Source organism: Mustelus asterias, chromosome 17 (genome assembly GCF_964213995.1).
Source record: "Mustelus asterias chromosome 17, sMusAst1.hap1.1, whole genome shotgun sequence".
NCBI classification, from domain to species: domain Eukaryota; kingdom Metazoa; phylum Chordata; class Chondrichthyes; order Carcharhiniformes; family Triakidae; genus Mustelus; species Mustelus asterias.
Window position 1 is genome coordinate 38,541,203 of NC_135817.1, and position 24,092 is coordinate 38,565,294.

The 24,092-nt window shown below is 44.8% G+C and overlaps 1 protein-coding gene across 1 annotated transcript in view; it reads right to left on the reverse strand.

Moving 5' to 3' along the window:
- Nucleotides 1–19,129: 19,129 nt before the first annotated feature.
- The window catches only part of LOC144506055 (organic solute transporter subunit alpha-like), a 63,639-nt gene continuing 58,676 nt past the window's right edge, over nt 19,130–24,092 (reverse strand). Inside the window, exons 8-9 of the mRNA XM_078231873.1 lie at nt 21,954–22,059; nt 19,130–19,908 (exon numbers count right to left, since the gene is read on the reverse strand). Of these exons, the coding sequence (XP_078087999.1) occupies nt 19,745–19,908; nt 21,954–22,059 (270 nt within the window). The 3' untranslated portion in view covers nt 19,130–19,744. The remainder of the gene's footprint in view (nt 19,909–21,953; nt 22,060–24,092) is intronic.

Here is a 24,092-nt window from a genome sequence, read left to right on the forward strand (position 1 = left end):
AATAATAAAAATGTACCAACATTCATAAACACATATATACTCGAAGTTCATACACACACACACGCACAAGTATTTTTTTAATGGTGATTGTCCCTTTGAGGATCAATCTGCAGATCCAGGGAATCAATCAGGGAGCAGGGTGGGGGATAACCCTCGTAAGCGTGAGCTTCTGTACTCAGAGTCATCTCGGGAGCTGATTGCAACCACAGTCTTCAAGCCTTTGTATAGTTTTAACCTGTAAAGAAATGAGTTGTGTTTTCCCTGAACTGGTGAACAATCATCTTTACAATTTAAAAAATCTGAAGCACTAACATAGTCAAAATCAGCAGGCATGGTTTTGTTCCTTCAGTGTCTCTGCCACTTGTCCCATTCTACAGGGAAAGCAAGTGCTTAAGACACACAATGGGTTGGCTTGTGACATGACCTTCTCTCTCCACTTGGTCAGTGACCAACTAAGGTCATAGTATTCCTATTGTAACTTGATTAGATTATGGCTGGTAATTCTTCCTTCAGTCAAGGCCTCATTGCCCAAGTGATTATGTCTAATGGTTTGTTTCCACCTAGTTGAGTACCCAGGTGATCGTCTAGATGTTTTGCTAAGGTGATAGGAAATGGCTCACATTCATCCACTTTCAATGCTGTTGCTTCTGATGTGGCTTTGTGGACAGTTTATTTCCATTTTAATGGTTTTTAAATATAGAAGGTGCAGTGATGCAAATGTGCAGACATCTTTGGCCATGATCCAAAGTCACTAGAACATGGTTTTAGTCTTTTCAAAAAAATCTATTAGGGGTTTTCAGCCAGTAAATTCAAAAATCACTTTTTGATATAAAACATGATTTCACAACACAGACAAAGGAGGTAAACCAAACAAACTGATTGTTCCACTCACTCACAGATATTCTGATGACAATCATTTTTCTTCAAATATTTAGATGAAGAGGAAAAGCTTCATCTTTGCCTGAGTATCATCAGGATACCAACTAAATATTGATGTTCCAGGTGTAACAGTTTTTCATCCAATGGATTCAATGTACCAGGAACAAGGTAGATTGTTCAAGATTGACAAAGGGTCATCTGGACTCGAAACGTCAGCTCTTTTCTCTCCTTACAGATGCTGCCAGACCTGCTGAGATTTTCTAGCGTTTTCTCTTTTGGTTTCAGATTCCAGCATCCGCAGTAATTTGCTTTTATCCATTTTTTTACAAGATAGAAGCTATTTACAACCAGAACATGTCTTACCTAACCTCTGTTATACCTACTGAATCTGAATTCCCAGTGTGTGCATTCATTCATACATTGACTCATAACTTTGCAATATATGGACTTTCATCACAAAATGTTAATTACTCAGTTGCAAGGATGTTAATATAGCTTTTGGAATTTAACTGAATGTATGTGTTTCCAGGGATTCCTGGAACTCACCAGCAAAAGCAAGACAAGAACACAGTGATAGTTTGAGGGGCTGAAGACATGCAAGAGAAATGTGCCAGTAAGCACTGAAACCTCACGGTAGTTTTCTTGTCTGATTTTATTCACAGTAGTTGTATTGGTTTTGATCATCCAAAAATTCCCTAGATCTTAGAGAGGTCCCAGTGGATTGGGAAACTGCAATGTGACACCACTAATCAAGAAAGGAGTTAGACGCAGGAAACTATAGGCCAATTAGCCTAACATTTGCCTTCAGGATAATGCTGGAATCCATTAAGGAGGTAATAGCAGGCATACAGAAAATCATAATGCAATCAGACAGATTCAATATGGTTTCAGAAAGGGAAATTGTGTTTATTAAAGTTCTTTGAAAAAGCAACAAGCAAGGTGGATAATAGAGAAGAAGTTGATGTTGTCCATTTGGATTTCCAGAAGACATTTGATATGGTGCCACATAATAGTTACTACATAGATAAGAGCTCAAGGTGTTAGGGTAACATATTAGAATGGAATATTAGAATAGGATTGGTTAGCTAACAGAAAGCAGAGAGTCAGGATAAACATGTCATTTTCAGGTTAGCAAACTCTACCTAGCAGAGTGCCACACAGATCAGTACTGGGCTGTCAACTATTTACAATACATATCAAGGATTTGGATGAAGGGACCGAGTGCATGGTAGCCAGACTTGCTGATGTTACAAAGATAGGTGGGAAAGCAAGTTATGAGGAGGACACAATGGGTGAGAGTTTCTGGCCTCGCTTACCCCGAAACAAGAAAATCCCGCCTGAGGGCAACAGACATTTCCATGGTCCACCCCTCGTCCGGTCCGATTCCTGTGGTAGTCAGGATGGTAAAATTCTGGCCAATGAGTCACCAAAGGCATATGGATAGATAATTGAGTGGGCATAAAATGGGCAAATGGAGTATAGTGTGGGAAAACGTGAGCTTGTCAACATTGGCAGGAAGGGTAAAAAAGCAGAATATTAGTTAAATAGAGAGAGACTGCAGAAATCTGTTGTACAGAGGGATCTGGGTGTCCTGGTACATGAATAATAAAAAGTTAGCATATAGGTACAGCAAGTAATAGGCAAGGCAAATGGAATGTTGTCTTTTATTAAAAGAGAAATGGAGGATAAAAGTAGGAAACTGTTACTACAGCTGTACGTGGTCTTTGTGAGTCTTGAGTCACATGTACAGCTTTAGTCTACTTATTGAAGAAAACATACAATTGCATTGGAAGCTGCCCAGAGAAAGTTCACTCAGCTGATTCCTGCGATGAAGTTGGCTTATGATGAAAGGTTGAGTAGGTTAGGCCTACACTCATTGGCGTTTAAAAGAATGAGAGGTGATCTTATTGGAACATGCAATATTCTGAGGGGGACTTGATAGGGCAGATGCTGGGAGGATGTTTTCCCTTGTGGCAGAGTCTAGAACTAGGGAGTATTGTTTAAAACTAAGGCATCTTGCATTAAAGATGGACATGAGGAAGAGTTTTCTTTTCTCTCAGATGGCCATTAAACTTTGGAATTCTCTTCCCCAAAGATCAGTGGAGGCTGGGTCATCAAGACTGATTAAGTCAAATTTTTGATCGACAAGAAAGTGAAGGTGGACAGGCAGAAAAGTGGAGTTAAGACCACCACCAGATGTTATTGAATGGCTGAGTAGGCTCAGGGTGCCAAATGGCCTACTCCAGCTCCTATTCTTTATGATTTTATGGAATGCCTTTTGGAAATCCAAGTATACTACATCTACTGGTTCCCTTTTATACACTGCTCATTACATAAGAACATAAGAATTAAGAGCAGGAGTAAGCCATCTGGCCCCTCGAGCCTGCTCCGCCATTCAATAAGATCATGGCTGATCTTTTTGTGGACTCAGCTCCACTTATCCACCCAATCATCATAACCCTTAATTCCTTTATTGTTCAAAAATCTATTGATCTTTGCCTTAAAAATATTCAATAAGGTAAGCCTCAAGTGCTTCACTGGGCAGGGAATTCCACAGATTCACAACCCTCTGGGTGAAGAAGTTCCTCCTCAATTCAGTCCTAAACCCACTCCCCCTAATGTTGAGGCTATGCCCCCTAATTCTAGTTTCACCCGTCAGTGGAAACAACCTCCCTACTTCTATTGTATCTATTCCCTTCATAATTTTATGTTTCTAAAGATCCCCCTTCATTTTTCTAAATTCCAATGAGTATAGTCCCAGTCTATTCAGTCTCTCTATACATCCTCACTGGATTCATGCACTGGACTTTAAAACTTCTAACTGGTTAAAAATTAGGAAAATTCCAAATAAATATGATCTGGCTGAGACTGGGATTTACTATATTTAGAATTACTGATATTTTACATGGCGGCGGAGGACACCTGCTCTCTGCGGCCATCAAAGTCATGGCAGCCCTTAGCTACTTTGCCATGGGGTCCTTCCAGGGCTGCACAGGGGAACCTCTGGAGTATTTCACGGGCATCCACCCATAAGTGCATCCGTGAAGTGACAGATGCATTGTACGCACGGGCGCAGGACTACATCTACTTTGACCAGGACCAGGCCTGGCAGGATAAGAGGGCGACAGAGTTTGGGCACATATATGCTCTGCCACAGGTGCAGGGGATGATAGACTGCACCCATGTCACTCTCTATGCCTCGTGGCACCAGAGAGTTCCCTTCATCAACCAGAAGGGATTGCACTCCCTCAATGTCCAGCTGGTGTACGACCACCAGCTTCATGCGCTTCATGCATGCGTGTGCCTGTTTTCCAGGGAGCATACATCCTCAGCCAGTCACAGGTTCCTGGACTCTTTGAGGAACACTCTAGGTTCTCAATGATGGCTCCTTGGGGACATGGGACATCCTCTTAGATTGTGGTTGACAATGCCAATGCGGAGGCCACAAACCGCTACACAGACCAGATACAATGGGGTGCACAGTGCGACATGAGCTGTCATCAAGCGATACTTTGGCCTGTTACAGATGCAGTTCTGCTGTCTTGACCTATCTGGTGGGGTCCTGCAGTACAGCCCCAAGAGGATCTCCCGCAATGTCATGGTCTGCCGTGCCCATCACAACCTGGCTCTGCAGGTGGGTGAGGAGCTTCCTGAGGGCAACCTCAAAGAGTGGCATGTGCCCTCAGCTGAGGGAAGAGCCCGCTGAGGATCCTGAGGATGGAGGCCAGGCGGGAGCTAGGGTGCGGATGGGCAGGAGGGATAGAGATGCCCTCATCACCTCCCATTTCAGGAGGAGGACTAGCTCAGTGTCCGACAGTGTGACCCCCCTAAGGATGTGACCCCTCTGCAACCAGGGAATGAAGGTGACTGAGATATCTATCATCAGGGTACTGGGGCTGGGAAGTCCGTGAGCGCCTGCTGCCTGGTCACTGCTGGAGGTGATGACGACTTACACTGAGGAATGGTCTGTGAGGCTCCTCAGCTACTGCTTATGTCTGACTCCTATCTCTCGGCTGCCAACACGCTGATTTCCTGGCTCATGCCTAAACGAGGTTCTGTGCTACATTCCTTTGTCCCTTTGCTCTGGAGGGGGATTAGGGGTGAGGATCTAGGGTTCACCAAATCATGCCTGAATCCTTTCTCTGCAAATGAAATATTCGCACTGAGAGGCCCTTACCATCCAGTGGGCATGGGGAGAAGTGCCATGCAGAGGAGGGTAAAAGATTCTGAGGCATTAAGGTGGAGATCAACAATAATATTTAATTTAGTGACATATTAAAATTTGACAAGTGACAACGTCCTCCAACTACGAGTTCCTAACTTCACCCATGTCCACAGTGTGCCCCTACAATTTGTTAGCCTTGCGTACCTTCCCAATCATCTAGGTATGTTCCTAGGATGCATATCAGAGGTGGACTTGACCTGCTGACTTCCATGCCCTGTATCCTGAGATGCCCTTGGCAGGCGTATTCTGGAGGGCCAAGTCCTACAGGGCTCTCGCCTACTTTCGGGTGGTTTTGGTAATGTAGCACCACCCTATTCTGCCTTCTGCGCTTGAGTTGCACCGGTCTTAGAAGGGGGGACTTAGATTGGCTCCCAGGGTCTCCTGCAGGAAAGGCCCTGGGCTAGATCCAGCAGATCCCCCTCCCTATGGGTTCTCATGGGCCCCTGGGTTACTCCATGGACAGAGGAGCAGCTGAGCTGGAGTGAGCTCCAGATGCCTCAATGTCATCTGGCGCTGCAAGTCCTGGAGATCCACCATTGTTTGAACCATATATTTGAAGCCTTCCGTTATGGTCCTCAAGGACTTCGGAGTTCTTCTGCCATGGATTTGACCTCTTGCCACAGGCTTTCCACTGCGGACACCACCCTTGCAGTATTGGCCTAGGCGCCATGCATTGCCAGCACTTCTGCTGTGACAGAAGGCTTTGGGACTTCTCCATTCAGCCTTGCAGTTGCAGGAGTGTTGCTAACAATCCCTCCTGGTATTCCCGGCTCTGCCTTTGCATCTCAAGCAGCTGAGGGATGAACTTGTCCAGAGACACGGCACCTGGCAGGGGCACAGCTGAGTCCTGGGATCCAGCAGACCTCTGACTGTGATCTCTGGGACATTCCTGCCTCCACCTGATGTGCATCTGAAACAGTGTGGGCTCACCAGATAATGCCTGCCAGCTACGATCGCCCACCGAGGTGTGTGTGTCCACTCTGGTGGGTGGTGCGGTTGATAGTTGTGACACATCTCTGAAATCTCATCTGACATCATGTCGAAGGTGGGTAGTGGGACTCTGCTGGTGGACAGACCAGGCTGGTCGGGTGATTTCCGAACATGGTATAAGTACATCGCCAGGGTATTGGTCTGGAATACACAGGACTCACTTGAGTTTGGTCATTTGGAAAAATGTGCAGTTGCACCTCACTTTTCTCTCACAGATCCATCGCGCTTTTAGTACAGACCCGTTGCTGCTCCTCCTCTGTGAGCTCCAGGGCTCTCTCCTCACAAGGAGTCAGGACCTTCAACTCTGGAAACCCACCGCCCATCTTTGTTCATTGGTAGTTGTTGTGATCTAGCTTATCCTGCAGGAACACAGATGTGGATGATGTTAGCTGGCCGCCTGGTGGGTCAGATGTTGATGAAACCTGGCATGTGTGGCCACGGCATGTAAGCAAGGAGGAGTTGTGAGGCGAGGAGTCCCGGGGGTGTGAGGAAGCTTGTGGGATGTCGGGTGCTGGAGCTCTGCTAGGTGGCAGCATGTGGGATTGAGATTACATTCCGACGGGTGGTAGGAAGGTGGTGTGCAGAGAGGATACAGGGAGCACTTACCCTGGCAGAACGGAGTAGGTCATTCATTTTCTAGCAGCATTGCACCCCCATCCTCTTGTGAAAGGTGCTGACACTTACCAGTGCTGCCATCTCCCAGGCGGAGTTCATGCTGTAAGATCTTCTGCCAGCCTGAGGGTAGATTATTCCCCTTCTCTATGGCATCAAGCATTTGGATGAGGGCCCCCTCCATGAAGTTGGGAGCAAGCTTCTTCATTGCTACCTTCCTGCCCTGACTGTGAGCAAGTACCATGGAGCTGTTTAAATGCAGTGTCCCCTTGATGGAACTGTCCAGATGACTCCCATTGCAGCTTTTTCACGTGGGGAATTTATTTTCCAAAGTGTATAAAAATTGTGGTCATGATCGCGCCCCCAGGGCCGGCAGGATTTGCACAGATTTTGATGCCAAAATTGACACTTAACCACATTTTGGGAAAGTTTTGCCCATATGGGTGGGATTCTCCAGCCTGTTCAGCTGGCAGGACCTTCTGGTCCTACCAAAGCTGAACCCCTGTGGCAGATTCCCTGGTGGCAAGATGGGCGATCTACGCAAAATGCCGTACACACCAGCGGGACTGGAGGATTCCACCAGTGGCCAATGGTGTTATTAGAATCATAGAATCCCTACCTTGCAGAAGGAGGCCATTCGACACATCGAGTCTACACTAACTCTCTGACCGAGTGTTTTACCCAGGCCCTAGCCCTGTAACCCCACATATTTGCCCTGCTGATCCCCCTAATCTACACACTTTGGGACATAAAGAGGCAATCTGCACATTTTTAGAGTGTGGTAGAAAAAGAGAGCTCCCAGAGGAAACCCTCGCAGACACGTGGAGAATGTGCAAACTTCTAACAGATAGCTCCACAGCTCAACGGTGAGCCACCTCTGCCACTGGAAAATCCCGCCCAAAGCTTGTCAGACTAAAGGTCATTTAACATGCATTTCTATTGTTAAGGACTGTAAGTAGTAAATATACTTATCAGACAATAAATGACAGTAAAGTTTGTCACGGTTAATAATCCACTATTTATGACTCTTACAAATTCATTACCAGCATACTATCTTTGTCTTTGAGATAATGACATCATGTTGATGGTGGTACTTTATGTTAAAGTTTAATAATGTTAACCCTGACATACTCAGGAGTCTGATATAATTTAGCTTTTAGTCATTAATCAAATCACCAGACAAGTTAAACCATGATATAGCACAGTTAATTGCACTTTAGACTGAAGATCTTACCAAGGCAGTTCATGGGTGTAACACTATCTATATTTATCTTCTGTGATTTAATTTTTAGATGGATTGTGCAATTGTCTTTTAGATGTCAAGCAAATGTGTACTTTATTAATGAAAATCTTAAATTTAATAAGACAGTATCCTTTTGTGTTAAATAAAACAACCTGCAATTTGAAGCAATGAGGGGAAAAAGTAATCCATTATGCATTTAACACATTTAGTTCAATTTCTTACAAATATAATTAGAGTGTGACACAGTAATTACATAGGATTGGTCATGGATTCATACAACTGCATGCTCTTCAGAAGTGCCAGGCCTACTGAGTAAATGGCTGGCATAAACAAAAGGGGACAATTTGTTTTTATACAAAATAAATATCTGGCAGTAATTCCATCAGAGAAGTTATGCTGAGGTCACAGATCACAATTGTGAAGGGTGAACATTTTATTAACGTCATTAGCTCCTGAAATTACTGCCTTAATCTGTCAGGCTTGCTATTGTACATAATATATTATCAATTATTCATTTTTTTCAAAATTCTTCTTCGCTGTTATACTTTGTCATTACTGAGCATGGAAAAACGCTGTGATGCATCTCAAAAATAATAAAAATTAACTGATGCAGAAGTTATAGGAGTATGTCATTGTGGGCAGATTTTTGTACTCACAAGTTTGGAGGCAGTAAGGCTATATAATTAGATGGGAGGTAGTGTACTGGAGCCCTGCTGCTTTTCCACCTCCGCCAGAATTAAGTAATAGGCAGGAAGGCCCATGGTTGATCCCATCCACAGCCTACTGAGGCCCTTAAGTGGCCAATTAATGTCCACTTAAGGGCCTCATTTCACCAACACTAGTATTAACCCAATGGTGGGCGGGTCTGACAATATGACACGACAGACAAAACTGTGCAGCCTGTTTGTCACTTCCTCTGTTGTGGGGACAGTCCCTCAATTAAAATGCCTGATCAAGACTCTGCCCTTGTTTCCAACCTCCCTGTACCCAACTCCCCAAGACCCCCACACCTCGAACCTGCCTTCTGGCTACAACAACAGCCTCCCCAGTGACGCTGCTGAGCACAAGAGCAAGACCTCCACCCCTGTGGTATTGATTCCAGAGGAAGGCCCGCTGGTGACTTGTGGTTCAGCAGCCTTTCTGAAAAGAGACAGCGCATGCCTCTACAGTCGGCAGGTGAGACCCTCACTACCTCATCAAGATTCTGACCTACATGACAGTTACTACATACCAACAATGATCTAGGAAAATATACAATATATGTTAGAAATAGTTTTACAAAGTGAAACTCTCAGCAAGAGGCCAACAGATAGGAGATTGAGTTGTAACACCACAGGCTAATCCTGCAATCCACCTGAAGTGTTTCTTAACTCACAGCCTTTCATGTTATCTACAATACTAAAAACCTCACATAGAATCTAATTAGTTGATACATATATCCATATCATTGTTGTCCTTTATATTAGCCAATTGTCACATATGGTTAACTGGGAATCCAGATTTGGCTAAATTCATCTTTGATTAGTAAATAAAAATGAGTCCACTGCAAGGTGTTTCCTGATCTATCCAAGCACTGATACGCAGATTCAAAAACCAATGGTGCATGCTTAATGAATCCTGGATATTGAATGAGCTTCATTCCATCTGCATTCTGCTTCTGTCTGTGATCACTAAAGGTCATCATAAAATTGGGCTATCATTCATTGCTGAACTGCCATTCTTCCAGTCTTCAAATGAGTTTGGCACAGAGGATTGCTATAAGATTAAAGCTTTGTGACTGCTGTATGGGATGTACCTTTTGTGTTATGATACAGTGATCCCCATTGCTGGCCAGCTGCACAGGGACAGAGCGCCAAGCATACTACAATATTGAGTCCAAGTGAACCAGAGTGCCATTAGTGACCTTCCTGAACTCGGGGGAACAATAAAGCACTGAAACTGAGTGGCTGTGTCAAGGTGCTATTACAATTCAGTGAGAAATGAGCTGTCTCTGAAGAACAATGCATCATTCACCTCCAGTGCCAGAAAAGCTCTTTGTTTGAAGCAAGCACCATTGTGACACATGAACTCCTGTTATTCTTGTTTGTTCCAAAGGTGGTGCTGTAACTATTTGATGCTCCTAATGTTGAACCTTTTTAGCTCCACTTGAGAGACAATGGCTTCAGGATTCTGAGCAAAATTTATCAACAGGTTGGAGCTTGCACCCCACACACTATGCCCAGTTGATCCAGGTCCTCAGCTGCCTAATCAGCAGGTTAGAGGCCACCATCAAGAACTAAGTGAATATTGAAACACTTTTGTTTCTGTGTAGCCATGGGGAAGAGGACTGCTCATCCTCACTCTACAAAAACACTGCAGTCCACAGTTGCCCCAAGGCTTCCAGGAAGACTTTGACAGGTACTGTACAGCACCAGATTGGAATTTTAAAAACGTTAACAAATTGGATTGAAAAGTGGTTAGAAGAGAGGAAACAGAGTGGATGGAAATGGGTAGGAGTGTCAGAGTTCCGTTATGGGACCACTACCGTTCACTATGTACATGGATGAATTGCTTTTAAGTTGAAGGAATGCTGTCCAAATGTGCAGATGCTACTGAAATAGGAGGCACAATTATTAATTATCAGGGCCAAAGGAAACAGCAAGGGAATGTTGATAAAATGGTGGAATGGGAAAAATGCAGCAGATGGGAATACAAAGGAATGTGGCAGAGTAGAAAGGAACAGATTAGTTCCAGTGGTTGAGGGTTGAGGACAATTCTATATAGTGCAGAATTTGACATGAGTGACTTAGTGTGGAAAGCAGAAGGACATTTTTTGTGCATTATGAGGCTACAATGCACTTTGAGCTGGCGATTGAACGAGACACCATATCAATATTTAAGAATAGGTTAGTGTGGTGAACCATCGTTGGTTACCACTGTGGGGTTATTCCAATGTTACTGTTGGGTTAGGGTGTTGCCACTGTGGGGGTTGTTATAATGTTGTTGGGTTAGGGTGTTTACCTGTGGTAGATGTTGTTATGGCACATCCCGGTCGGGCCCCGCCTCCTGGGGAGAGGTATAAGACCCTCTGCTCAGGCGGGACCCCTCCAGTCTGAATTGGTGTACTCGTGTTAGTTAGTTCCATTGTTTGCTAATAAAAGCCTTCAATAGCTGAAGCCTTGTACCTCGTGCTTGATTGTCGCGCATCAATTTTATTAGCAAACATAAAACTCTCGACAGTAAAGGGAGTATGGAACAGATACTAAAACCAGAGCGTCTGACGTTGGACCCACGTGCGGTCGGTGCCTCTAACACCTTTGACCACTGGTGGAAGTGTTTCGAGGACTACCTGGCAGCCTCTGCAGCTGTTACTACGGACGACGACAAACTCCAGGTCCTCCACGCGAGGGTAAGCGACACGGTCTATCTTGCAATTCGTGCGGCCACCACTTACCCGAGGGCCATCGAGCTCTTGAAGAAACGATACACGAGAGCACCCAACGAGATCCACGCTCGTTACCTCCTCGCTACACGACGTCGGCAGTCGGGCGAAACCATGGAGGACTACGCCAATGAGCTCTTGCAGCTTGCCAGGGGCTGCGACTGCAAAGATGTGTCGGCTGAGCAATATATGTACGACCTCACCCGAGATGCGTTCGTAGCAGGGGTAGGGTCCTCGTACATCCGGCTTAAGCTATTAGAGAAAGGGAACCTCAACTTGACCCAAGCGATGGAGATGGCTGAGATGCTGGAGGCAGCTTCGAAAAGCTTGGCTCTGTACCCCGAAGACCACGCGGAGACAACGTGGCAGGAGCAAGCACAAATCCCTCCTCGCCCCACGGGCTCGCGCTCCCATATCGATCCGACGACGGCGGCAGCTCCAGGCGGCCAGCGATGCTATTTTTGCGGCGGAGCCAAGCATCCACGGCAACAGTGTCCTGCAAAAACGGTGATCGGCAGTCAGTGCGGTAAAAAGGGGCACTATGCTAAAGTTTGCAGGTCGAAGCCCAAGAACGGCAGTGCAGCCTGTGACCCTCCAGAGCGGAGACAATCTCCTTCGACGTCGCAGTACCCGCGAGGCCCGACCACGTGCGAATCCAGGACGGCGCCATCGTGGCTGACGGAGGAGGAGGAAGACCACCAGGAGTCGCTACGCTTGGCGCCCTCACCCTCGTGCGATTCATGGGGGCGGCCATCATGGTCGACGACGACCAGGAGCGACCAGCAGGGGTCCTCAGTATCAACCTCGGCTGCATGCAGTGACGTCCAGGGGCCAACGGTGGCGTCGATCTCTCTGGACCAGACGAAGCATCACAGACTTGACTGTTCCATGATGAACATCAAGGTAAATGGTCGTACTGTGTATTGTCTGTTTGACAGTGTGAGCACCGAGAGTTTTATTCACCCTGACACTGCAAAAAGGTGTGGACTCCGGGTTCTACCTGCCAAACAGACAATTTCTATGGCATCACGGTCCCGGTCTGTACCGATCCAAGGACGTTGTATGGTAACCCTAGAGGTGCAGGGCACAATTTACGAGCGATACAGGCTCCTTGTGTTACCGCACCTTTGTGCGCCAATTCTCCTCGGACTGAACTTTATGGTCCACATGAAGAGTGTGATCCTACAGTACGGTGGGCCACTCCCTTCACTGGCAGTAGGGAATCAGCCGCAGCCTCCAAATTGCCCAAAGCGCCCCGCATGCAATCTTTCCACACTAAAGATCACCACACCTTCTTTATTTAAGAATCTGGTACCAGGCTGCAAGCCCATCGCTACTAAGAGTAGGCGTTACAGCGCTGAAGACCGGATCTTTATCAGATCTGAGGTTCAGCGGCTCCTCAAAGAAGGGATCATACAGGCCAGTGCTAGTCCGTGGAGAGCGCAGGTCGTGGTGGTTAGAAGCGGGAACAAACCTCGGATGGTCATCGACTACAGTCAGACCATTAACCGTTATACGCAGCTGGATGCGTATCCTCTCCCGCGCATATCTGATATGGTCAATCAGATTGCGCAGTACCGGGTGTTCTCCACCATAGACCTTAAGTCCGCCTACCATCAACTCCCCATCCGCCCAGAGGACCGACAATACACGGCTTTTGAGGCGGATAGTCGTCTATACCAGTTTCTTAGGGTTCCATTTGGTGTCACCAATGGGGTCTCGGTCTTCCAGCGTGCTATGGACCGAATGGTGGACCAGAACGGGTTGCGGGCTACCTTCCCGTACCTGGATAACGTCACCATCTGCGGCCATGACCAGCAGGACCATGACATGAATCTCCAACACTTTCTGCGCACTGCATCTCGCCTGAATCTGACCTATAACAGGGAGAAGTGCGTATTCCGTACGCGCAGGTTAGCTATTCTTGGATACGTGGTGGAAAACGGGGTCATCGGCCCTGATCCAGACCGTATGCGCCCCCTTACCGAACTTCCCTTGCCCGCTAGCACAAAAGCACTGAGGAGATGCCTCGGCTTCTTTTCTTATTATGCGCAGTGGGTCCCCAACTACGCGGACAAAGCCCGTCCGCTCATCAAGTCCACGACATTCCCACTCACGCCGGAGGCCCAATTGGCCTTCAAGGCTTTGAAAAGCGACATTGCGAAAGCCACAATGCACGCGGTGGATGAATCCATCCCTTTTCAGGTGGAAAGTGATGCATCGGATTTCGCCCTGGCCACCACACTAAACCAGGCAGGCAGGCCCGTCGCGTTTTTTTCCCGCACCCTTCAAGGCCCCGAAATTCAGCACTCAGCGGTGGAGAAGGAAGCTCAGGCTATTGTGGAGGCCATCAGACACTGGCGTCATTACCTGGCGGGGAAGCGGTTCACCCTGATCACGGATCAACGATCCGTGGCGTTTATGTTCAGTAACACGCAGAGGGGCAAGATCAAAAACGATAAGATCTTGCGGTGGAGAATTGAGCTCTCCACCTATAATTACGATATTATGTATCGTCCAGGGAAGCTCAATGAGCCCTCGGATGCCCTCTCGCGCGGAACATGCGCTATCATGCAGGAGGACCGCTTGAAGGCCCTCCACAATGACCTGTGCCATCCTGGAGTCACTCGGCTCTACCACTTCGTAAAAGCCCGCAACCTGCCCTACTCGGTGGAGGATGTCAGGTCAGTAACAAGAAGCTGTCGGATTTGCGCGGAATGCAAACCGCACTTTTATCGACCGGACCGGGCACAATTGGTCAAGGCCACTCACCCCTTCGAGAGGCTGAGTGTGGATTTTAAGGGCCCCCTTCCCTCAACGGACCGGAATGTCTATTTTCTCAATATAATAGATGAATACTCCCGGTTCCCGTTTGTTGTCCCCTGTGCGGACACGTCGACTGCCACAGTGATTAAGGCATTCAGTGATCTTTTTACCCTGTTCGGGTACCCCTGCTACATACATAGCGACAGGGGCTCGTCGTTCATGAGTAACGACTTGAGGCAATTCCTGCTCTCATACGGGATTGCCTCTAGTAGAACCACGAGCTACAACCCTAGGGGTAACGGACAGGTGGAGAGGGAGAATGCTACAGTCTGGAAGGCTGTCCTACTGGCGCTGAAATCCAGGGGCCTTCCAGTCTCCCGTTGGCAGGAGGTCCTTCCAAATGCGCTTCATTCCATTCGCTCCCTCCTGTGTACGGCAACCAATGCTACTCCCCACGAGAGGATGTTCTCATTCCCTCGGAAGTCGTCCTCGGGGATCTCCTTACCAGCCTGGTTGACGTACCCAGGACCCGTCCTTCTGCGGCGACATGTGAGGGCCCGCAAGTCCGACCCCTTGGTCGAACCGGTCCAACTCCTCCACGCCAACCCTCAGTATGCCTATGTGGCATATCCTGACGGGCGAGAGGACACAGTCTCAATTCGAGACCTGGCGCCCGCAGGGGACGTAGCAACTCCTGTCGCTCCTATACCCCCCGTCACGAACCCCCTTTCACTTCTTTCTTCCCCAGACGTGGCGCGGTCAGCACCGGGACCAGTGCATAACAGTTATACTCCCATGTACAGCTTGCCTGAGACTCGGAGATCGGCGCCACCACAGAAGGTTCCAGGATCCCCTGCACCATCGCCTCACCAGGGTCAACCGGCCCGGGAGTCCTCGAGGGGACAGCCGGACGCTGTTTTTGAGAGAACGCCACCGCAAGCACCTGCTCCGGTGTCGCAACCGGTGTTGAGGAGATCACAGCGACGGTGCGGTCCTCCAGACCGTCTGGACTTGTGAATTTTGTATATATGTGACCTGTTTTCGCACCCCGCCGGCCTTTGTTTTTAAAGGAGGGGTGAATGTGGTGAACCATCGTTGGTTACCACTGTGGGGTTATTCCAATGTTACTGTTGGGTTAGGGTGTTGCCACTGTGGGGGTTGTTATAATGTTGTTGGGTTAGGGTGTTTACCTGTGGTAGATGTTGTTATGGCACATCCCGGTCGGGCCCCGCCTCCTGGGGAGAGGTATAAGACCCTCTGCTCAGGCGGGACCCCTCCAGTCTGAATTGGTGTACTCGTGTTAGTTAGTTCCATTGTTTGCTAATAAAAGCCTTCAATAGCTGAAGCCTTGTACCTCGTGCTTGATTGTCGCGCATCAGTTAGTGAGGTCATTAAAGGACAGATGAAGGACATGAGGGTGATCCTGTGGGATTAGGGCTACTTGTGTGTGGGATGAACACATTAAGGTGAACAGTTTTTGTAATCTAATTTCTACGTAATAATAGTATTATTCAAGTTTCAATATTGTTAGCCTCTGAGGGAATAACTTGTTTTGTCTGATTTGTACCTCTCTGAATCTTTGAGCAGCGTTTCCTCTCTGCATTTAGGTGCTAAAAATCCTGCAAGAAAATTAAACCTATAATCAGGTACATTACAGAATTTAATGTGTGGAGAATGGTAAGACAGCACATCTTGTATCTCATTACAGCATGGGAGGTGTCAGCCATAGCTCTGTGGTACCACTCTCAAATTTACAAATTTCTTACTCAGAGGCAAGCCATGCTCGAGTATTAAATCTAGCCTGACACTCCAGTACAGTATTGAGGGAGTGCTGCATTGTTGGAGGTGCCATCTTTCAGGATGAGATGTTAAACCAAGGTACTGTCTGCCCTGTCAGATGGAAATAGAAGAAACCATGGCACAATTTTTACATAAGAGCAAGGAAATTCTACATTTATGCCGTAACCAACATCACATAAACAAACAGAAAGTGCTGGAAAAACCCACCAAGTCTGGCAGCATCTGTGGTGAGAGAAAATCGGAATTAGTGGGGTGAATTTCCCACCTCATTTTCAGTGGGTGGGAATGGTGGGGAGGGCGTGCAGAGAATTGAGTGGGAGTCCCAAACATCTTCTATGCTGGTGGGATTTCCCCACTCAATTGTCCTTGTCCACCAATGACAAAACAGGGACTCCTAAATTTACATCTGATTACCAATGCAGATCTGGCAGTTTCCCCGACATTGGACTCTCCATTCATATTGGTGTAAGGACATGCCGACGTGAATCATAATAGGTCCCCCACAATGTGTGCCTGGTGAACAGAACCTGCTGGAGATGCACAGGAGTACAGCCCCCGGGGGAGCGGGACATGCCTGGGCGGTATCCCAGCAGTTCCCCTGGCACTGCATCCTTGGGGCAGTGGCAGTGCCAGGGGAGTTCCATGGGGGAGGTGCCGGGTTTTCATGTCCATTGTGGGTCAGAGTCCATGTCTATGGTGTGGGGGGTGGGGGTGGGGGGGGGGGGGCATTCCATAGTGGCGGGAGGTTCCATGATGGGGGAGAGATTCTGTGATGGGGGAGGGGGAATACTGTGGTGGTGAGAGAAGTATTCCATGGAGGTAGGGTTCTTTTTTTTTCTATTTTAATCTTTTTTACATTGGGGCACCCATCTTGCCCAAGTTGCTGGCCCACCCCATCAATGTGACATTGTGGGACTTCATTTTTTTATTAGAGTGTCTAGAAATATGGCACTGACGAACTGACACTGACAAAAAAAAATCATAAAATTCCGACTAATGTTTTGAGTCTGTATGACTCTTCTTCAGAACCTTCCTATTCACTGTCTCCACTTTCTTCATTTATTTCCACTCTCTCACTTTGCTTCTTTCCACTTTCTGTTTTTATTACAGATTTTCAGCATCCGCAGTATTTTGCTTTTATCTAATCATAATCCCAGTTTGAGGGACCTCCCCGTGCACAATTGGGCTGGTACATTCTCTACGTTAGAATAGCGACAACACTTCATAGCTGTAATGTGCTTTGGGATATCCTGAACTCATGAAAGGTGGTATATTTTTTCTTTCAACTATTAGAGCACATTTTAAAATAAATCATTTGATTTTATTAACAAAACTGTCAAGTGCAGTAAAAGTTATGGAAGGATTGTATTCAAATTGTTATCTACATTTCATAGACTGAACTAACATTAAATGAAATCTGGTCACTGACATTTTGCTCACATATAAAACAATAGCAAACAAAGAGTAGTATCGACTTTAATTTGAAATGTCTTTATTACGGAACCTAATTAAACTGATGTATTGATTTTAATACCTAATCTTTTGACTTTGTTTTATTAGTTACAGTATATAACTCCTGTGAACACATAATTCAGTGAAAGAATATGTAATTATTGCATCACATTTCAACAATTTGTTTTGCAGAACTGCTGCGAAACTGGTAATACCAGTGCCCAGAAATAGATTCAGTAAAACAGATTATTTGCACATCAGAATTTGTTTAAGTGCTTCAGATTCACATTTTTCTTAATAGAAATTAATCTTCATATGTGAAAAGATCTAATTTTCAACTAGCCTTAATATATAAATAATCAGTCTCTCACAGAATGCTGTAATTTGCACATTGAGTAAAAAATATGCTTTCAAAATGAAACTCTGACAATTATAGCATTTTCAGGTAACTAAGTATAACCAGCCTTTCTCAGGATTTGAAGCCTGCTACCTTCTATTTTTCAGCTTTCTGAAAGTTCCGTAATTAATTTATAAATGCTGTTTTTGATGACATTCTTTGCTTAAAAGTAGAGTCCCCCAGTTGGAACTTTTCCAAGGAACTACTCATGAATTGATTCCGCAAGAAATGTCTCAAGAAAAAGTACTCAAAATGTGGACCTGGAACAAAAAGGGAAATAAATATCATGCTATTTAAAGAAGAAATTAGTATTTGGTAAATATTTTCCTTTAGGATCAGGGCTTATCAAAAAATTAAAGCCTGGTAACATTAATTTTGATTCTTTAGTTATTAAGAAAGTTTGAGATATGTTACAAACATACTAAATTAGATGGAGGAATTGCTGGTATCTTTAAGATTAAAGTGTTTGACCTTGAGTATGATACTCAGTAAAAATAAACAATAATTTCACAACCCATTTTTCAGCCATAAAGCTACCAGAGTGCATGAGATTCAGGTAGCTTCCTCAGTTTCGGATATGAATTCAGCCTTTATCTAGGGAGTTGTTTAGCCCTGCATTTACCTTTGAGTAAGGTTGATTCCTTGAGTAAGTGATCTATTTGAGAAATGGTATTCACAAGAAATGTTGGTTGGGAAGACACAAACTGGATTTCCCATCCATGAAAATGAATCAAAATGCAGCTGTTCTTCAGTACTTCCTGTGAGCACTGGACCTTATTTGGAGGGCTCAATTGGGACATCAGTCGTATTGCCTGAAAATGCCCTCTGAATGGACCTACAGAAGAATTAACAGGCTCATTTTCATCTCAATGATGAAGATGTCTAATATATTATAATTGAAATATTATTGCAGAATGTGTTTCAATGCTGCCCAAATCAATGATGATAGCAGCAGCAAGTGGGCACAATTAGTAGATAAGGCTTAGCACAAATTCAATCTAAACATACTTTCCTTAGTCTCTGCTAATTCAGGCCAATGCTGCAGCTATCAATGGTTGGGGCCATGGCTCAAGATTGCACCTCTATTTCCCTCCCTCCCACCCCTTTCCTCCCTGCTCATTTTAATTACCAGACAGCTGCAAGAATGGCCTGAATGCTTCTAATGAGAGCAGAGAGAGGCCTCCTGTCCCAACTATTTGCCCCAATAGTTGATAATGTCTGTGATCCCCAGTGATCTCCTTAAGCTTTGCTCATTCCTCCTTGAACTTGATCCCATTCAGCATTGACTGCTTCGAGCCAGGAGCTATGGGTTTGGCAAGAAATGACCCATGAAACAATGGATTTGATCTCCATGCTGTCAGAGATTTATAGCATAATTCCAATACTTAAAAGTCTCCAAAATGGATGAATAGTTCATGAAATGTCATTACATGGTATAGTTGAGTTTACATTTATTTGTTGCGAGATTACTTGAACGATATCCTCATTTGAATATGTAAAACAAAAATTCATACAACCATTTTGTAAGAACTGAACCATAAGCAAAGCCAAAGAATGTTTGCCACTGGTTGAGCTTTTCAATTTCTTGTGAAATTGTTGGAGAAATTAGAATATACTTCAGATCAGCCAGGGTGCAGTGAATGCAGTAAAAACAGGCTTGGAAGAGTGGCTCTTCCCAATTGTCTGCCCTATTTTTCATCTATTGATTTGGTAAAATATTCCTTCGTGGAATTTCCACATGATTTTTCTATATTCACTGTGACCAGAGATCCAATATGCAGAGGAACAGGAAAATCTGCTGCCAATTAAAGTCAATTGTTGAAACTGATGAGAATCTGAACAAAACTTTTTGTGTTGTGTGAGAAGGACTAGTTGGTGTTCGTAGAAGGCTAAAAATAGAACTGAGAAACTGTCAATGATATAATATTGTCATTAAAAAAAATCTTACGATTTCAGCTTCTATGGTATTAGAGAGGTACCATTCGAGAGGCTTTGGGCATCTTGAGTTTTTACTGTGGATTGCATTTCATCTATTTCTTGACAATAGTATTTCCTCCTGTAGTAAATTCGCGATAACAAAGTGATGATAAACATCTCCATTATTAGAAGCTGCTGGTTCATATCTGGAAAAAATTGAACTGTAATTAGTTGAATGACAAATTAGGCAAAATATCTCTGTGAACAAGCTATTTGTGAAAAAATATATACAATTCTTAGGGCAATGTTTTATGGCCCTTGCTGGCAGTGTGGAGGATTGCTAGCAATGAGCACAAATTGGAGAATAGGCTACAATGTTAGAGACCTATTTCTGACCTGATGTTTAGGTTGGCAAGACCCTAGAGAGAGGAACAGGCAGAGACAGCATCTGAGAGAGAGAGGGGAACAGGCACAGAGAGAATCTGAAGGAAAGAAAGTGTGTGTGTGTGTGTGAGAGAGAGAGAGACAGGACTGGGCAGAAAGTGTGAGAGAGAGGGGATTAATGGGCAGTGAGAGAGAGCGAGAGAGAGAAGAATGGGCAGAGAAAGCAGATGAGAGAGAAAGGATTATTGGGCAGTGTGTGTGAGAGAGGATGGGTAGAGAAAAAATGAGAGAGAAAGGCGATTAATGGGAAGTGGGTATGTGCATGTGTGAGAGAAAGAGAGGCAGCAAAAAGCTCTCCAATGCCAAACCAGTCCAGATGGAAAATAATTGTGAATATGGTGGTGTGGAATCAGCAATGGCAGCAAAGCATTAAGGTTGGAGGAGTCTGATTCTCTCTGTTGGGGTGGCCTAGACCAGCAGCATTACTCAGGCCAAGCTGGGTGGCAAGACTTCAATGGTGTCTGCATAAGCCTGAGACTGGTGTGTTAGTGGGGATGAGAGTGAAGGGTGGACATAAGGAGGTTGGTTCGGACTGAGGAGTCAGGGTCAGGTACACAGGCCCGTGGAAGTACATTTCCAGCATGCATGAAGGGGAGGCAATGGATCCAGGCCTGCATGAGGATCGGATGGTCCTGATTCCCAGTAGAAGAAGGTTGTGGGGTGGGGGGAACGGGACAAGGGGTTCAGGGCAGAATTAGAGATGGATTGAAGATGAAGGAATTGAGTGAGGATGAGTTCTCAAAAGAGTTAGCTAGGCAAGCTAGACAATTACATCACGGAGAAGATCATGGATCATAACAGGAAATCAAAATCAGACCAAAATCAATCAGCAGTGTTGTGTAGTGATAATGTGCAGTTATTTGTATTTGCTCCCCTTTTTCTAGCAATAAAATTGGTGCAGCTTTTACTGAAACTTTTATCCTGAGCTTTGTTTCACTGAGGTCATTTCTGTAATTTAGTTATGTATGTTTGCCATTTTGTCCTGATAAAATTTGCAGAATTTTTACACAAACTTTTATTCTGAGTATTTGTTGGGGCAAAACTTCCAAATCTGTAGAATTGGACTTAATAATCTTGAGCAGCTTCATCTACACAAATACATGTTGGAAGGGAACTTTCAACTTTTTACTTCCAAATTTTTACACATGTTGATGCCTATTTGAAGTGCACCAGCAATAAAGACCACCAGAGTTTGAACCAGCACTAGTAATAGCACCAGTATTACTGGCAGTTCCTGCTTGCCCTATCACCAGTATTACTGGCTCTTTTATTGGAACACCAGTTCTGAACAGTTCTTATTTCCCCATTCAGAGCTGGATCTAGCTGGTGCGAGTGTCAATGGAACTTCCTTCTGGGCTGCACGAGTGAAAAAAAAAACAATTTGTTTGAATAGTGAATGCATAAAAAAATGTTATACATACCCATGTTCAAGCAGGACTGTACCATAAGCAAAGTTAATTTACCATGTCTATTTTTAAGCTATGTACCTTTATTCCAACCACACTGAACCTCTTAGGCTGTTGGAATGCACAGGACCAGTAAAGTTCATTGCTGTACAATATCTGTCTGATGTCAGTTAAATAATCTTGACAAGTAATAAGAAATCTACATGCTCTTTCCTCAACCAGGTAGTAAGTAAAGCGATGGAATTCTGTGTAACTGTCAGAGATAACCCCAATGTGAAGTGTCGGAAACCTTTCTCTTATGGTTTTGTGGCATATTTCCCAAATTTAAATTCAAATGACTTAACTTTGGCAATTTATGGTGTATAATAGATTTATAATAAAAGTTTATTGAAACAACATACATCCTCCTCTGGCTGTGGGTGAAAATGGAGGTGCACAGGCTATGCCACCTGACAATGCTGTTATGTTGATAATGGCAGCTTGCAGTTGAGTAAGAATGAATGAAATCTGTATGAAAAAAAAGCAGAAAATTAAAATCACTCAGAACAATTGCAGTATCTAGCACCTTTAAGAGGGATGGGGGGGGGAGGGGGTGTGTTTGAGGGTCGTGCGACCCAGTCACCCACTGGGACGGGAGCGCATGAATCGCGGGGCTGAAAGCAAGCTTTTACCATCAGAATCGATCCAAGAGCTGAATAGAGATGATGTATATTGAAGCACTCTGCACATGGTTTGAGTTAGTTAATAAACAGTTGCTGGTGTTAACCTGGTGGTCGCCAATCTTTATGATTATCGCAACAACCTAAACCATGAGAATGGGTAGGCATGGTAGGCTCTAACAACTAGTAGTTTCTTGAAGTTAATGATTTGACTTCTCATGCCAATCAGTCAGTGAATTAACTGATTAATAAAACTGACTCAGATGAACACCGGTTGATTGTTACAGGTTTCATGTCTGCCTTAAATAATCTCTTGGGTATAGCAATGTTGGTCAATCATGTAAACAGGCCGAGTGACTTAAGTTGAAGCGAGTGCCAATATATACTTCAGCAATAGGATTGCCATGTGATTTGCATTGCACATTGTCTCCTTCAAGTGAAAAGTATTTTTTCTTGCGTGCTATACAGACAAAACATACCATAGAGAAGGACACGAGAGAATGCAGAATGTAGTGTTACAGTCATAGCTAGGGTGTAGAGAAATATCAACTTATTGCGAGGTTGGTCCATCCAAAATTCTGATGGCAGCAGGGAAGAAGCTATTCTTGAGTCGGCTGTCCTCATGCATACTTCCAGTCTTGTAAAAGATAGACTGAACCATTTGATGGGACAAGACCAGATATGAATTGTTAGGCCGCTTTACTTCAAAGATGCAAAATGAATATAAAAAAAGACAGTCAAAGAAAATTTCTGTTAATTTGGAATCATTACTCAGGAGGCCATTCAGTCCACTGACTCTGTGTTGGCTCTCTATAGAGAAATCTAGTCAATCACTCTCCCCGGTTCTATTCCCGTAGCAAGTTTATTTCCCTCAAGTGTCCATCCAATTTCTGTTTGAAATTGTTGCTCATCCCCACTTCCACAACCCTCATAGACAGCAAGTTCCATATCATTACCGCCCCCTTGCAAAAAAGGTTCTTTCTCTCATTCTCCCCTGTGTCTTTTGTCCAAACCCTTAAATCTGTGTTCCTTTGTCCTTGTATCATGAGATAATGGGAGGGCTTTTCCTTTTCTTTGTCTGCCTTATCTAAACCTGTCATAACTTTGTGCACCATGACTCTGCCTAAAGGCCAAATAAAGGCTTCTCGGCCTTTTGGCTAAGATCAAATGTAGTATCGACATGCTGTACTTGGTTGAAGTCATTAGGTTACATTGTAGCTTCATTTGAAGCAATTTTTAAAAGCAGCATCTCGGCCTTTTGGCTAAGATGCAAATGAGATCAAGCCTTGGAGGAGGTGCAGTGCCTACTCCAATCAACTTGGATCATGTAGATCAAGCCCAAGACAGGAGGTGAGAGCCCTGTCTTGTCAGCTTGGATTGGGAATGTCTCACTTGGTGAGACTCTGAATTGGACTTGATTGGGTTGAATTGGATATATAAACAAAAAAAAACTTTGTGCACCTCTATCAAATCTCCCCTTAATCTCTTGTGTTTCAAGGAGAACAGCAGTTTCTTCAACCTAATCTTTTAACCAAAGTTCCTCATCTACGGAAACATTCTGGGAAATTCGCCCCTGCACCCTTTCAAGGGTTCTTACATCCTTCCTGAAGTGTTGAGACCAGAACTGGATACAATACTCTAGTTGTAGCCTAACCAGAGCTTTATAACGATTCAGCACAAGTTCTTTTGTTCTCAATACCTCATTTTCTGAAGCCCTAGATCCATATGCTTTGCTAACTAATCTCTCAGTATATTCTGCCACTTACAGATCCATGCACGTAAATACCCTGGCCCCCCTGTTCCTGCACACTCTTTAGAACAGTGCCATTAAGTATATATGGGCTCTCCCTTTCCTTCAGGCAAAACGAATCAGTTCACATT